We start from the raw sequence: 16,282 nt of genomic DNA, 5'->3' as shown, positions 1-16,282 counted from the left end.
TTAGATCTCTTTGGTTTACAGACCTAGTAGTGGTATTGCTAAATCAGAGGGTATGCACAGTTTGGTTGCCCTTTGGGCATAGTTCCAAATTGCTCTTCAGAATGGGGGGATCAGTTCATAACTCCACCAACAGTACATTAGTGTCGAAATTTTCCCACATGCTTTCCAACATTTATCATTTTCCTTTTTTGTCATATTAGCCAATCTGATAGGTGTGAGGTAGTACCCCAGAGTTGTTTTAATTTGCATTTCTATGATCAAAAGTGATTTAAAACATTTCTTCATATGCCTGTAGATAGCTTTAATTTCTTCATCTGAAAACTGCCTGTTCATATCCTTTGACCATTTATCAATTGGGGAATGGCTTGTATTCTTATAAATCTGACTCTGTTCTCTATATATTTGAGAAATGAGGCCTTTATCGGAGACATTTGCTATAAAGATTGTTTCCCAGCTTTCTGCTTTCCTTCTAATCTTGTTTGCACTGGTTTTGTTTGAACAAAAGCTTTTTATCTTAATATAATCAATGTTATCTCTTTTACGTTTCATAATCAGACGGCTCTAAATTGAAGTTCCTCATTTGAGTTCAGAGACCACAATGCTTGACTAGTATATACAAAGAACAAGGCTATAATTGATGCCGTGCCTCTTCTTACACTTCCATTACTGATCAAGTTGTTTCCTTAGATCAGAGGCCCAGCCTTGATCTCAGCTGCCCTTCCTGATTGACACATTGGCATTTCTTCAGCCTCCCACTTCCTGTTCAAAAAGCCAAGCTTGTGAACTGGTTTCATTGGCTCATCAGAGCAGGCAGATGATTTAGTCCTGTTACCTGAGACTTCACTTACACGTGCCTCAGGTCTCTTGTGAACTCAGACTCCTTTGACCTTGGCAAGGGGGTCTCCTGGGCCATGATCATCCTCCTTCCTTTTCTCTCATTGACCGTTGTCCCTTCTTTCCTTTCTAGCTCCCCTTTGTATGCTGTCTTTTCCCTCATTGGAATGTAAGCTCCTTGAGGACAGGGACTGTCTTCCTTTTTTTTATTTCTGTCCTCGGTACTTAGCACAATGCCTGGAAGTGCTTAATATAGGCTTTATCTGTCTATTGATATGCAAGGTGTCCCAAAAGTCTTAGTGCCAGTTTAAGCTATTAAAGCTTAGAATTGTTATTAACTATTAATATATATTAGCTATGAACATATAGTTAATATTACTTTAAAACTATTATTAAAACTTAAAACCACACTGACTTTTGGAATACCATATATATATATATATATATATATATGTGTGTGTGTGTGTGTGTGTGTGTGTGTGTGTGTGTGTGTGTGTGTAAAATCAACAAAAATAGTTGGCATTTATATAGTACTTTAAAGACTTGCAGAGTGCTTTATATATGTTATTTCATTTGGTCTTCACAACAAGCAGGTGGGGTAGGTACTATTATTATACCAAGGTCATGTGGTTACATTAAGTATCTGAAGCAGGATATATACTCCTGACTCCAAGTCTAGCGTTCTATGCACAACACCACCTAGGTGCCTTACACCCAACTATCTGCCTACCTAGCCACCTACCAGGCTTCAGAAAGCATCATAGCATCATGCCAAACTGGGACAAGTAGACATGGGGAACATCGGTTCTTGCCCGGTGTTTGATATGCACAAGTGCCCATCGCCAGAGAGATTCCATTCATAGAAGGCCAGCTAACAGAGATGACTGGATGTGTGTCTGAAGTATAACTAGAAAGTAATGGGAGAGATGCTCTATTGCCTCTAGGACTGTTGGGAAGAAAGGTCATAAAGCCCCCTATAAGGTGAGTTGTTGGTGCTGTTCTTGGTTCAGAGCCCATTAGATGAAGATATACTCATAATCTCAAAATCTCTTCTCTGTCTCTCTCTCTCTCAATCAATCTATCTCTATCTCCATCTCTATCTCTGCAGGAATACTGATGATTTGTGTGGTGCTGGGCGCTCGGAGGATAGGGATCAACCCAGACAACATTGCCACACCCATAGCAGCCATGCTCGGAGATGTCGTATCCCTCTGCATTCTGGCAGGCATCAGCAGCTTCCTGTACAGATACATAGGTATGACCTGCAAGAGGTTCAAGGTCCAGTGGGTCATGGTCAGAAGGTGGAGGGATAAAAGTAGGGCCAGGAGGTACCCAGGACACATACCATATGTCCCAGCAACCACAACCCAGACTGCTCTAGGAAACTGGAGTTAGAATACTCTAGCTGTAAGCAGCTGACCTGGATTCCCTCCTTTCTGGGAGGCTACATGTCCTCAAAGGCAAGACACCTGGCCTGAAACTCGGGAGACCCCCCATCCTAGTCCTCGCCCTGCCTCTTCTACTCTGTGTGACTTTGAGTTAGTTGCTCTTCCACTCTGGGCTTCTGTTTCTTCGTCTATAAAATGGGGCAGGGGTGAATTAAATGATCTGGAGAGGCATCTTATAAGACTAAAACTCTTTGTAGTTGAGGATGCGGAAGCCCCAAGAAGAAAGGCAACTGATGGAAAGTCAGAACATCAGCAGAGCCCATACAAGAACACTCAGGCACTTTCTGAGCATCCCTTTCCTGTCGATGTCACACAACTGTGATTGGTTAACTGCCTGCAGAGTCTGAATAGAACTGCAGAGTAAGCTTAGCCCACAGGTGCCAAGCCAGATGACCTCATTCCATCATGCGCTATAACAGCCACATGTTCAGAATTGCCTGGCAGATCACCAGAGCCCCTCCCCCAAGGGAAAAGGAATGGCCAGAAACTGAAACCAAATAATGTGCATTTGGGGTCATCTCTTGTCTGAAAATGAACTCACCCAATTTTCCTTTTCAAGCCCTCAGGAACAGAATCAGGAGCCCTAGTCTTGTTGAAATGATGGGGAACGTTTAGGCCAGGGAAGAGAAGATTTGAGAGGACACCATAGAGGTTTTCCAGAGCTTGAAAGGCTGATGTGTAAAAAGGGGATTGAAATTGTTGACCCTAACAGGACTGGGACCAATGGAAGGACATTACAAAGAAGGAAATATAGACTTCACGTAGGGAAGATTTTTTCTGATAATCAGACCTACCCAGAAGTAGAATGGGCTGCCTGAGGAGGTTTCTCTCATTGGAGACGTTAGAGTAATGGCTGAATGACCACTTGGAGAGGAGTTCCTTTTTCAGGTATGTGTTGGGCTATATGTGGCCACTGAGGCATGTCCCAACTCTGGTTCTGTGACTCAGTTCTGTAAATCTTGGGAACACAGTTCTAGAACTGGAACACAACCCCAGAGGTCAATCTAGTCCACACAATGCTCCCCACCATTCCCAGTTCGTCAATGGGGAAACCAAAGCCCAGGGAGATGAAGTTACTTCCTTGTGGTGACACAAGATCCACTATGTCCTCTCAAATCTTCTCTTCCCTAGGCTAAACGTTCTCCATTACTTCAACAAGACTAGGGCTCCTGATCTGGAGAGTTTGAAAGGGGAAAATTGGGTGAGTTCATTTTCAGATAAGAGATGAACTCACCCCAGGTGGGATTTGAACCCAGGTCAGGTTCTCCTTAGATTAATTTCTTCTCCATGACAAAGCATAAGAAGCATATTCTTCTTGATTTGGTTTGAGTTTTTGGAGCTGTTGTCCTAAGCTTGCTTGCTGTGTCATAAATCTCATGACAGCCTCCCACGAAAAGGGATTTGGAGAAGGGGAACTAGAATTATCACCACAAGAGGAAACAAGGTCCCAGAAATCAAAGAGGAAAGTGGGGCAAATTCCAGAGAGCTTGCTCTATTTTTAAGCCCAGCCTTGGTTTTCAAAGCTTCCAAGGGAGGCTTGCTTGCAAGATGCAGTCTCTTTCTCCCAAGAAGCATGTCATTAATTTATATATTTGTAGCCAGAATGGACTTTGTTTTCTTTGAATGACTCAGCTCGCCTCGTTGAGCTTCCCTGGACGCTGGGGCTTGCTCTTCCGGGGCAGGACCAGAGCTTTCTGTGTGATGAGTCGTGGCGCTGGCTGAGGGGAGGTGTGTTAACGTGGTCTACGCTGGGGGAGGGGCCAAGTCAAGAACCAATCGGCCCTGGTCGTTCAGGCGGCGCTTGATGATGTCAAAAACTCTATAAGAGGGGAGAGGACAGCTTGAAGATCCTCCTTTCCTTTTCCGGTTGGAGCCAGAGACACCTATAGCCGAAGCTGAGCTGCCGGTAGCAGAGCTGACTAGAGGCTAGTGGGTAATCTTCTTACCGTAGAGGGGAAGCATGTATACGATTTTGCCTTATACCATCTCGCTTCTCTGTGGCCTCCTGATTACCCTTATAAGGCGGACTTATTGGGCCTGGAAGCTTTTGATGAAAATATCAAAATGGGGATGCTGGTTTGTGAGCTTGTTATTGTGGAGTGTAAATACATGCTTTAGTTCTCCTGCCTTCTGCCTAGAGAATTCCTTATATCTTGCGGTTCCGGACCTTTTAGGCACATATGAGATTCTCTTTGAAATCATAAATTCTGCCTTCCTAATATAATATTTTAAAAAATTCTTCTTGAACATCTTCTCTGCATGGTGCAAGACCTCTGAACCTGAGTTCAAAAGTGACCTCAGACACGTATTAGCAGTGTGACCCTGGGCAAGTCACTTAACTTTGCCTCAGTTTCCTCATCTGTAAATTGAACTGGAGGAAGAAATGGCAAATCCCTGCAGTATCTTTGCCAAGAAAACCACAAATGGGGTCATGAAGAGTCAGACACGACTGAAACAACTGAAAATAGAAATGATAGAAAGTGTCCTGACTCTGCAGCGCACTATCCTAGCTGCCTAATAGTGCATTGGGGTTGGAGCCAGGACAATCTGAGTTCAAATCCTGCCTTAGATATTTATTATAGCTACATGGCTCTAGGTGAGGAATATCTGAACCCCAGTTTCCCCATCTGTAAGTTGGGAATTATATATGGAGTACTTAATGAAGGGAAGGGGGATGCTGATGAGAGATCAAATGAGATAATGTTTTAAACCTCTGAGCCCTCTGCAAAATATGTTTCACAACCATACCTGTGATTCCACAAATGTGAAAGGCATGTTCTCTACCATTGTAAATCAGCATCTTCCCTGAGTAATAGAGTTACTGGAAGTTGCCCAGGGCAGTGAGAGTGACTTAAGCAGGTCACAGAGTTAGTATGTGGCCACAGTGGACTTGAACCCTGGTCTTCTTGACCCAAAACATGGTGGTAATGATGGTGAATGAAGAAACCAAGGCTCCAGGGAGGAGAAATCACTTGCCTGAGGTCAAGGGAAGAAGAGTCATCAAAGGCCCCAAGGACAGCTTCGGAAAGGAAGTGACCCTTGAGCTAAGCCTGGAAGAGAAAGTATCTGACATAAAATTGGGCTCTCAGAAGATGGTATGGAATAGACTGGAGTGTCCCCTTTTCTCCAAAATAAGGTGGCCATCACAGGCCATGTGATACAGCTGCCCAGGAAGTACCCCATGAGCTTCCCCACCCCTGGGGGCTTGGTGAGTGCTGTCCTTCTCCCCCTTTTCTTATCATTTTTAAGAGTTGTCCCTAACTGAACTTTTACAAGAAGCTGCCATCTGAGCCAGCCTGTGTAAAGATGGTGTCTGGAGTCCACCAAGCCATTGATTGAGCTAAAAGATAGAACCTTTTGGCTACACCTAAACCTTTCAGGATTCTTCTGCCTCATATTTTAAAATCCTACTGTATTAGAGCTGAAAGGGACTTTAGAAACAAAGCAAAAAAAAAAAAACATCAGAGCTGGAAGAGGCCTTGTTGGGCTTAGGACACAGAATGTCGAGCTGGAAGACACCTCGGGACAGACCTTAGGACATAGACTATTAAAACTATAAGGGACCTCAGAAACATTATATTGGAGCTAGAAAGGAATTTGGTAACATAGAATGTCAGAGCAGGGAGGGGCCTTAGAACCCAGAATGTCAGAGCTGGAAGGGGCCTTAGAACCCACAATGTTAGAGCTGGAAGGGGCCTTAGAACCCAGAATGTCAGAGCTGGAAGGGGCTTTAGAACATAGAATGTCAGAGCTGGAAGGGGCCTTAGAACCCAGAATGTCAGAGCTGGAAGGAGCTTTAGAACATAGAATGTCAGAGCTGGAAGGGGCCTTAGAACATAGAATGTCAGAGCAGGGAGGGGCCTAAGAGATCTTATCATCCAGCTTCCTCCATTTACAGGTGAGGAGATTGAGGCCCAGAAAGGTGAAGATGGCAAAGCTAGAACGAGAACCCAAGTCCCCTTGGTGTGGGTTCTTTCCACTATGTTACATTAGGGAATAAAGTCACAGATCCTCAGATGCTGAGAGCTTGGAAAAATCCCATATATGTTATATACATATGTGTATATATATATATATATATATATGTTTGTGTATATGTGTGTATATATATGTATATACTCTCTCTTGCCCTCCCCTCCCCCCCTCCCCCTCCCTATCTCCCTCCCTCTCCCCCTTTCCCAAAGTTGTGACCTCTGCCTCCCCCTAGTGCTTCATTAGGGTTCTTCTTGTCTGGGGCACCAACCCAGTGCCCCTCAAATCTCTCCCTAGCTCCTCTTGAATGATTTTTACCTTTGTCTGCCTCTAGCTGTGATCAGTGAACTCACGTAGCCACAGAAGACTTTTGGGGGTTGGGGTTCACTTCCTGGGCCATAAGCCCATAGAACACTGCCTTCCCTTCCTTGCTGCCCTCTCCAGCTTTCCTGCCCTAGGAAAAACGACCCCTGCAACAGAAAGAGTTTTCCATCAGACCCCATTGAGGAAGTGAGCTTTTTATAGGATAGCCAAGCCAGGGATCAGCTCAAAGCAGAAACAAAGCCCAGCTGTGGCACATTAACTCCCATGCCAGAAGAGACCAGCCCCCAGAATCCCCGAGGCTGCTAGCCACCCCTGAACAATCCCTGGTTTCCAAAGGGCACACTGAGAACTCTCCATATTGTCGACGTCGTTTCTCTGCTATGTTTGGGCCAGAGCCAGGCCGTGGCTTTACTTCTGGGACCAGAGGCTCACAGCTCAGCATCTCTCTCCACCCTCTGCTTTTCTGGAAAGCAAGGCTAGGGCCTCAGGCCCAGGGTTATAGTAGGGACTTTTTGGAAACAAGTATGAAAACTTATCCAAGAGGCATACCATTATCACCTAAGACATGGAGACTTTGGGGCCTGTCTTGGTGCCAAGCCCACTTTACTTAACTCTCTGGGGGCAAGACAAGTGAGTGCTTTTCTTCATTATTGTTTGCACGGACTGCCTGCCCCACCCTCCCTAATTCATGCTGCCAATTTTCTCTCCAGCCCCTCTCCACTCCTCCCTCCCCGCTCCCCATCCTTGCAAGGGAAAAGAGTTGGCCTTTCTTTTGTGCTTCAGAGCACAAAAGAACACTGGGGAACTCCCTTGGAGCCCTTGATGCTGGGGTGGATTAAGAGAGGCTTAGGGCCCAAAAGGAAAGAGATGACAGTCCCGCAGTCACCTGCCTCAAAGCTGACCACATCTAGGGCCTGGGTTCAGTTCTGGGTGCCTCATTTTATTAAGGACAACGATAAACTGGAGGATATCCAGAGAAGGGGAATCAAGATAGCAAACAGCCTTGAGATCACAGCATGGGAAGCTCAGGTGAAGGGACTGGGGCTGGTTAGCCTGGGGAAGAGAAGACTGGGGGACAAGGGAACCATCCCCAAGCATTTAAGGAGCTGTCAGGTGGAAGAGCCGTTAGGCGCAGGTTGCTCAGCCCCACATCTGGGTGCTGTTTGGCAGGTGTTGCTTTGTACACAGTAAGTGCTTAATAAATGCTTATTCGCTCATTCATTTTTTCAGAGATGGCAGATCTCTGTGATGTGAAGGAAAGCTTTCTAATCAGAAACACATGAAAGTGAGAAACTGTGATATAGGAGAGCCAACGATCAATTGCTAACATGTGATATATACGTTAAGTACTGGAGAGGGTCAGAAAGGGGAGAGAGAATTCATTCCTCTTGCAAATATTAATCTGCTAGGTACCCAGCCCTGTGCTGGGAAAGGGGAAGGGAATAAGCATTTCTATAGAGCCTACTATGTGCCAGGTACTGAGCTAAGCACTTTATAGGTATCTTATTTGATCCTCATAACAACCCTGTTAGGTGCTATAAGTGTTCCAGTTTCACAGAGGAGGAAACTGAGGCAGACAGTGGTTAAGCTGGACCTTGAAAAACAATGGCATAGATGGAGAAGATGAGGTGTACCAGGTGGGAAATACAGTATGAGATTAGGCACAGAGATGGGGAATGATGTGTCCTGTGCTGGAAGAGGAGATAGGATGTAGACCAGAGATGCTGCAGGTTGCTAAATGACCGTTCAAAGCACCTGAAAGGCAGTATAGTATAAGGGAAGGAGCCCTGGATTTGGAGCTGGTGGGTTTGGCTGGGAACCCTGGTTCTGCTACCTGTGTGACTGTAGGTACGTGCTTTCATCTTGTTGGTCTGGTTTGAATCTGGGCACCTCATATATTTAGATCTGTAAAAGGAGAGGGTTTCTCCCAAGGAAAGGCCCCAGCAAATGGGGAGAGGGGAGGGAGAAGTGTTGTAGCGACTGTGCTGAGGTAGTGAGTGATCAACCCTCGTGGAAAAACTTTCCGAGATAGAGGGTGCTGCGTTCAGAAATAAGGGATCAGTAAGCAATGGGACTCATGGTATGAGGAGAAGCTCTTGTCTCCAGGCATATTATGGGATCATGGAATTTAAGAGCCGCCAGGGATCTCAGAGATCCTGTTGTCCAACTCCCTTGTTTTGTAGATGACAAAACTAAGGCTTCCCCAAAGTTGAAATGACTCGGCCCAACACTCACGGGTAACAAGAAGTCACTGGTCATTATCCCGACACCCCAGTTCTTCCTGAAGAGGAAAAAGGCCCCTCCCCTGAATGAGAGGCAGCATGGCCTCAACGTCCTCTTCTGGAAAACAAGATGACCTCCAGGGGCCCTTCCAGGTCTTCCTAAGAGAGAATGAGTCTTTGGGGAGGCTCTCTGTGAGCTTTTTGTTAAATATTCACTGCCAATGTTTAATTCTCAGCAGAGAGAAAAGCAAGGCTGCATTCATCCCAGGACTGCCAAGTCAGCCTTCAGGGCTTGAGAGTCAGGTCGAGAGGCCCAGCTAATATGCCCAGTGGCCTTCCCCTGGGACCTCAGGCTCATGACTCAGCCCCTCTCACTCCAATGAACTCATCTCGATGAAATGGGCTTGGAGTCTCAGGCTCAGGGTTAGGCGGGAGGCTTTTGGGGAACATGTGAAAAATAAATTATCTAGGAGGTAGCTGGGCCCAGAAATGAAGATTGTAGCTCCAACCCTGGTGTCTCATTGTGGCTTCCATTCTGCAGGGAGAGTTCATACCAAGAGTTGCTGGATGTAAGGCTGGAAGGGACCTTAGAAAGGGACCTAACCCCCCCCATTTTACAGATACAGAAACTGAGGCCCAGAGAGGTCAAGAGATTTGGCCAAAGTCACACAGGTAGTAAGAAGTTACTGATTACTATCCAGCACCCTACCAAGCCCTGGGCCCCCTTTAGTCAAACAATTAAGCATTATTGCCTTTTAAAAAAATTATTGATATCTTCTTGTTTTTAATATCACCTTCATGTCCAGATAGATCCCTGCCCCCCTCACAACCAAATTGCTAATCATTGTAACAAAGAATAAAAAGGGAGAGGAAAAAGGCTGTTCATCAAAACTAACACACCAACTGAGTCTGGCATATTCAGTATTCCATACCCATAGTCCCCACCTCTGCAAGGGGAAGAGCATTCTCTCAATTCTTCAAGGCCAAGTTTCCTAGATGTGGTGATGGATCATTCAATCAACAAGCATTACTGACTGCTGTGCCAAGCACAGTGCTAAGTACTGTCTAATGTGGGAGGCATATCAAAAACAGGTCTGTACGAGACATACAGAGTAGCAGCAAGTAACTTGTGAGGGGAAAGCCCTGCGAGTGGGGAGTGAGGGATAGTCAGGAAATGCCGCTGTTTCAGAAAGCATTTATTAAACTCCTACTGTATACCGGGTACTGGAGATCCAGAGACTGAGCGAGCAGGGAGCCCCTGCCCTCGAGAAGCTTTAATTCTACCATCATATGTTAACACAGTATGTGTCTCTCTCTTGCCAGACCAATATTACCTGTTCCCAGGGATCTGTTTCTTCTTCTTCGCCCTCATCCCAATGTGGATTTTCATAGCAAAGCAGAGCCCGTCTATCATCCAAATCCTGAAGACGGGCTGGTTTCCCGTCATCACAGCCATGCTGATTAGCAGGTAAGAACAAGGGAAGCCCCACATACTCCATCCAAGAAAGCTGATAGTTGAGTTTTAGAGAAGAAAAAACTTTTGCCAAATGAGAGCTCCACCCCCTATCCCGTCTCTCCACCGGGATCGGAGCATGATGGGTCCTCTCCCTGATCCAAAGCACGTGTACTACACGAGGATTTGCTGGGGCCAGAAGCCTGCTCTGGCCAAGCAACTGGATTAAATAAATTTTCATAAAACTCTATCTAGCATACTTACTGGGGCCCTTTGGAGACTGGGCTTTCTTCTTATTTCCCGCCTTTTACTCCTCCTCCAGTCATGTGAATGCTCTGATGACTTCATTTTGACCTTAATTTTTTTTTTGTTCTAATACTTGAAAATTATTAGAAAATTTAAAATTCTAATTTTGAAAATTAATAAAAGTTTCTAGTATAAAAAAACTGTAGTCGATCATGATGCAAAGTTCCTTTACCCTCTGAGGATTCATGGAAGGGTCTGGGGGGTGTTCAGCCAGGAGAAGAAATGACTGAGGGTCACGGGGGAGACTTGAGAGCAGACTTCAAGTGCCAGGAGGCATGTTGGGAGAGAAGTGTAAGACAAACAAATGGATTATCCTTTAAGTGTTTACAGTGTGCCAGGCATTGTGCTAAGTGTGAGAGATACAAATACAAGCAAGAGGGCAGTCCCTGCCCTCAAAGAGCTTACATTCTAAGGGGAAGATGCTATAGAAAGAGGAGAGGGAAAGCTAGAATGGGAGGGAGTGAAGCAGAGGGTATCCACGTAGGGGCAAGGATGCTGGCAAGGAGGTGAAAAACAGAGTAAGCTGAGCCAGGAGTGAAGCGATCATGAAGGGCCCCCCTCAAGAAATGGTCATTTGGATTTCTGCCAGAAGACAGGAGAACTTAGAGCAGCAGCTCAGGTGGCAGAAAGGTAGATCTTAGCCCAATTTAAGAGACAGTGATGCTGTGTAACAAGGCAAGACCAGGACAGGTTGCTGCCCAGGGAAGTGGTGAGTTGCCCATCTAGAAGCTGGATGGCAGCCTGTTGGAGATGTTGTATAAGGGATTCTCAGGCAAAGGCGAGTTGGGCTAGATCATCTCTGTGATCCCTTCCAACTCTGAAATTCTGTGACTTGTGCGCATGATCCAGTCTACAAAAAGCATATCGTGACTGAGGCCTCAATCAATGCCCGTGTAAATTCATAGAATCAACAGAATCCCAGAGGTGGGAGGGGCCTTAGATTATACCTAGGCTAGCTCCTACCCCAGGGATGACCCTCTTCTACAGTGTTCTCCACAAAGAGCTACCTCCTGAGGAGGAACTCATGACCTCATGAACCCATTCATTATTGAATAGCTGTAATTATCGGAGGGATTTATATATTTATAAAGTAAAAATATATATATATATAACATAAAATATGTTCATTATAAAAATAACTAAACATAAAAACCATAAAATAGACATCACATGTTAAAAAGAACGGCAGTAATTAGCTGACCACAAGCTCAAAATGAGCCAGTAGGGTGCTTTGGCTGCATATAAAAAATAAGATGATAAGGCTATGTAATATGTATCTCAAGGGAGCCACTAGTCCTGCCATTCTTTTCCTGATCAGAGCCCATCTGGAGTGTTCTCTTCCATTCTAGGTATACGGTTTCAAGGGAACATTCATGAACAGAAGTGTGCCCAGAATATAGTAGTGTCTGAGAACCATAGCCTCCTAGAATTAAAGCTCATTTTGTGAGAGGCGTAGGAGAGGTTAAGTTCAAGGTCACACAGGTGATAAACATCATAAGAGAAATGATGAAAGGAACTGGGAATATTTCCCTGCAGAAAAGAAGACCTGGGGGTTGGGGGAGGTAAGCAGTTAGTGGATGGATACATGTGCCATCTTCAGATATTTGAAGGCTGTCCACGTGGCAGAAAGATTTGACTTGTTCTGTGGGGCTTTGGGTGATAGAATGGGATAGAAATCCCACGATGGGAGATTTCTGCTTCATATGGGGGGAATTTGACAGTGACAGCTTTCCAACCAAGAACAAACTATCCAAAAGCTAGTGAGTTTCCTGTCCTTGGAAATATCAGAACCAAGACTAAGCGATGACCTGTAAGGGTTGTTCAGAGTCTTATATTGTGAGCATTTGTTGTCTGGGCTCCCAGGAGACCATCGATTTCTGCCTGTCCTTTAGAGCTAGGACATTGGTGGGCACATGACAATACAGTGTAAGGCAGAACCTTCCCGGAGCTTCCAGTTGTCCACAACAATCTGAGTTTCATAATTATGGAAGAAGTAGTACAGTGTGGTGTACTAGAAGGAGCACAGGACTGGAAGTCAGGAGACCTGGGGTCTAGTCCCAGTTATTTCTTGCGTGACCTTAAGCAAGTCATTCCCTTCTCTCCATCTATAGAAGAGAAGGTTGAACTTGAATCTCCCTTTGCATATATGTTTTATCCCCTTTGCCCATTTCATTGGAGTATAAGCTCACTGAAGGTAGGGATTATTAAATCATTTAATTGTAGTTGAAAGTATAGTGAGGGTGCCTAGCCTAGTCCATAAAGGTATGTGAAACCTATTGCAATTGACACTGAGATAATAAATTGTCCTTTATCCAGAGGGCCAAGTGGTTGGTGTAGAACAGGGATCCTTCTAGATCCTTGGGTGCGGCCTTTTGACTGAGTCCAAGTTTTACAGAACAAATCAGGCTTCACCTGAGGACCTAGAGGACCACATGTGGCCTTGAGGCTGCAGGTTCTCCACCCCTGGCGTAGAGGAAAGAAGAATGACCAGGGTCCCAGGACATAGGTTTGACACTTACTACCTTTGTGACATGGGGTAAGACACTACACCTCCTTGGGGCTCAGTCTGCCCACTTATAAAAGGAGGAGATTGGGATAGAGGACCTCAAGGGCCCCTTTGAGCTCTGAATCAATGATCCCTTCCAGCTTCAACAGTCTCTGGTTCTGTTGATTGGAGCAGGGGACAAGGGTCACCCTGTGTTAGAGAGTGATCTGGGGAGGCTTTGCGTCTACATTCATTGCCTCTTCTTTCTCCCCTCCCACTCCCTTCTTAGGGCCTCCCTGTCCAGCTTCTGACCCCACCCCCTGACTGAAACTTCCCTCTCCAATGTTGTGATCATCGTTTTACTGCTAAATGCCAAGTCTTCATCCTTCTTGACTTGTCTGCAGCCTTTGGCCTCACTGACAACCCCCTTACTTGTGTACTCCTCTAACACTAAATACTCTCTTACTTGGGGATCCCATCAGTTCCCATGGACTCGTTGACTCCCATATTCATCTCTCCATCTTCGGTTCTTTTCTGAGTTCCTATACTGCATCACCAGGTACCTGATGGATATCTTCCCAGGAGCCTTGAAAAGCATCTCAAACACGATATGTCCAAAACAGAACTCAGCTCTCTCCTTTAACTCACCGTGCCTCCTCCCTTCCCAGTTTCTGTTGACGGCTCCACTGTTCTTCCGGTGGCCCAGGTTCACAACCTTGGACTCATCCTCAACGCTTCCCATTTTCCTTCACCTCCAACATCCAATCACTTTTCCAGTCTTGTCTTTTCTCCCTCTACACCATGTCTCCCGCCTGTCCCCGTCCCTCTGCTCACATGGCCACCAGCAGAGTCCAGGCTTTCATTAACTCTGACCTGGACTCCCACAACACACTCCTGATTGGTCTTGTTGCAGCCAGCCTCTCCAATCCCCATTCCACATAGCTACCAAATGGATGTTCCTTTGGACCAAGTCTCTTCTCTGCTCACTGAGAATCTTCACTGACTCTCTGTTGGCTCTAGGATAAAATAAAATTCTCCTGGCATCCAGCACTCATTATGATCTGGCTCCAGTCTAGCTTTTCAGATTAATTTCGTGTTACCCTCCCTCTCATACTGACTATTCTAGACCAAGTAACCCATTCGATGTTCCCCATACAGGACATCCTATCTGCCTCCCTTTGTGCGTTTGCCCAGATTGCCCCCCTTCCTGGAATCCACTCTCTCCTCAAGTCACCCTTCAAAAATCCCTAGCCTCATTCAGGGTTCAGCTTCAGTGCCACTGTCTACTAGAGACATTTCTTCATCTCAGCCCACCTCACGTTGTTAGTGTCTTTCCCTGCCATTCCCAGAAAACTACTTTGTGCACATGAGGTATTTTCTTATCTGCTTACTAGTGATTTATTCTCAGTAAAATGTAAGTCTCTTGAGGGCAGGAACTGTTTTTTTCTCTCTTTATATTCCCTAGAACTTAGCATGGAGCCTGGCACATTAAGCATTGATTGGACACTTTTTAAAAGCTTGTTGAACTGAATTTCTAGAGGAGATAAGAACTGAGCTAAGGTAACTAGAGTGTAAGACACACTCAGGAGACATTGTGGAGAGCAGCTGGGGCAGGGGAATTCTGTTGTGGAAGAGTAGGAGGTGAGGCTCCCCTGGCAGGCTGAGAAGATAATAAACATAAAGCAGTAGCCGTGAAAACACCTTAGTTAAAATGCTAGAGATCCCATCCCTCGGCTATACAAACAGTCTGTGAAATGCTTGTTCTCGACGGTTTCTTTTTCCAGTCTTGGTGGGCTCATCTTCAACAAAACCATAACTGAGCAGAAGATCAGTGGGATGGCTGTCTTCACTCCAGTGGTGAATGGTAGGTGAGCTTCTCTGGTGATCTCACTGAAGAAGGAGGGGTTTGTTTAGTAGGTGCCTGAGCTGGGGAACTACCTTTCATTTCCTTGAGAGCAGATTTCGTGTCTTTGTAGCTGTTGTGTGATGTGTGTTTGTTGATTGATTGGTTTAGACTCTGAAGGGACCATGGTCATCACCTAGTCCAGGGGTGGGGAACCTTCAGCCTCAAGGCCACAGGTGGCCTTCTGGGTCCTTGGGTTTGGCCTTTTGACTGAGTCCAAGTTTTACAGAACAAATCCTTTTACAAAGGGGATTTGTTCTGTGAAGTTTGGATTCAGTCAAAGGGCTACACCTGAGGCCCTAGAGGAGTCAGGAAGACCCGAGCTCAAATCCAGCTTCAGACACTTATTAGCTGTGTGACCCTGGGCAAGTCACTTAACCTCTATCTGCCTCTGTTTTGTCATCTGCGAAATGGGAATGGTAATATCGCCTCCCTCCTAAGGTCGTTGTAAGGATCAAATGAGATAATATTTAAAAGCGCTTCCTTTGCACAGTGTCTGGCACATTGTAGACACTTCATAAATGCTTGTTGATTTTTCCAAAATCTGGTACAGAGGAGACTGAGTGACTTGCCCACAGTCACCGAGCTAGGAATAATTGCCTTTGACCCCAAATCCGGTGCTTTTTTCCTTTCCTAACTGCGGCATCCCTTTCACATGTGAAGCTCGTGGTCCTGTTCCTGGGCCTCGTAGGCCTAGTCAGACACTCCTGGACCACTCAGCCTCATGTAATCACACAAATAAATCCATCCCCAGCCTCTCATGGTGGCTGCTTGGGCAGTATTTCACTTGCCCTGGAGAGGCGAAGGGTGGCTGACATCACAGACTTCCTCCCTAGTTCCGTCCCTCAATGCCTTTCTGAGGTTCCCCATAGTAGTAACTAATCCCCGGCCGATGAGTGTACAGGGCTTAGCTGAAGGGCAACACTAGATAGAAATGCCCTAATGATGGCAGAGGTGTCAGACTCAGAGCTGGAGAATAGGCCAAACTAGATTAAAGTATAATTGGGAAATGTTTAACAAAACAATCAAATAAATAAAACAAAATAAATAAGAATACATACAATGATGATCATTTTAATTTGATGTTTTCTACCATCGGTAAGCCCTGGGTAGGGATCTCTTTGACACCACTGCTTTAGGGGACTCTAAATTTTCCTTATGGGATTAGCAGAATCTATTCATGCCTAGTTGGAGGATATCCTGACAGACCATTTGATTGGTCATCCAGGGCCTTTTGGGGCCTCTGGACACCCTATCTTTCTATGGGGCTGCTTGGGCAAGAGCTTGGCTTAAACAAACAGTCCTTACTTGTTCCCAGACCCTTGTAGGATGAGA

The 16,282-nt window shown here is 45.6% G+C and overlaps 1 protein-coding gene across 2 annotated transcripts in view; it reads left to right on the top strand.

The window, feature by feature from the left end:
• The window catches only part of SLC41A3 (solute carrier family 41 member 3), a 66,832-nt gene that overhangs the window by 40,547 nt on the left and 10,003 nt on the right, over nucleotides 1–16,282 (top strand). For both annotated transcript variants that reach the window (XR_005009129.1, XM_036738488.1), the window contains exons 6-8: nucleotides 1,943–2,089; nucleotides 10,124–10,268; nucleotides 14,829–14,908. Coding sequence is in view for 1 of the 2 variants with exons in the window: in XM_036738488.1 (XP_036594383.1) it covers nucleotides 1,943–2,089; nucleotides 10,124–10,268; nucleotides 14,829–14,908 (372 nt within the window). In the remaining variant the exon portion in view is untranslated. The remainder of the gene's footprint in view (nucleotides 1–1,942; nucleotides 2,090–10,123; nucleotides 10,269–14,828; nucleotides 14,909–16,282) is intronic.

The sequence above is a fragment of the Trichosurus vulpecula genome, chromosome 9 (genome assembly GCF_011100635.1).
Source record: "Trichosurus vulpecula isolate mTriVul1 chromosome 9, mTriVul1.pri, whole genome shotgun sequence".
Taxonomy (NCBI): Eukaryota; Metazoa; Chordata; class Mammalia; order Diprotodontia; family Phalangeridae; genus Trichosurus; species Trichosurus vulpecula.
This window is presented reverse-complemented; position numbering and strand designations above follow the sequence as displayed.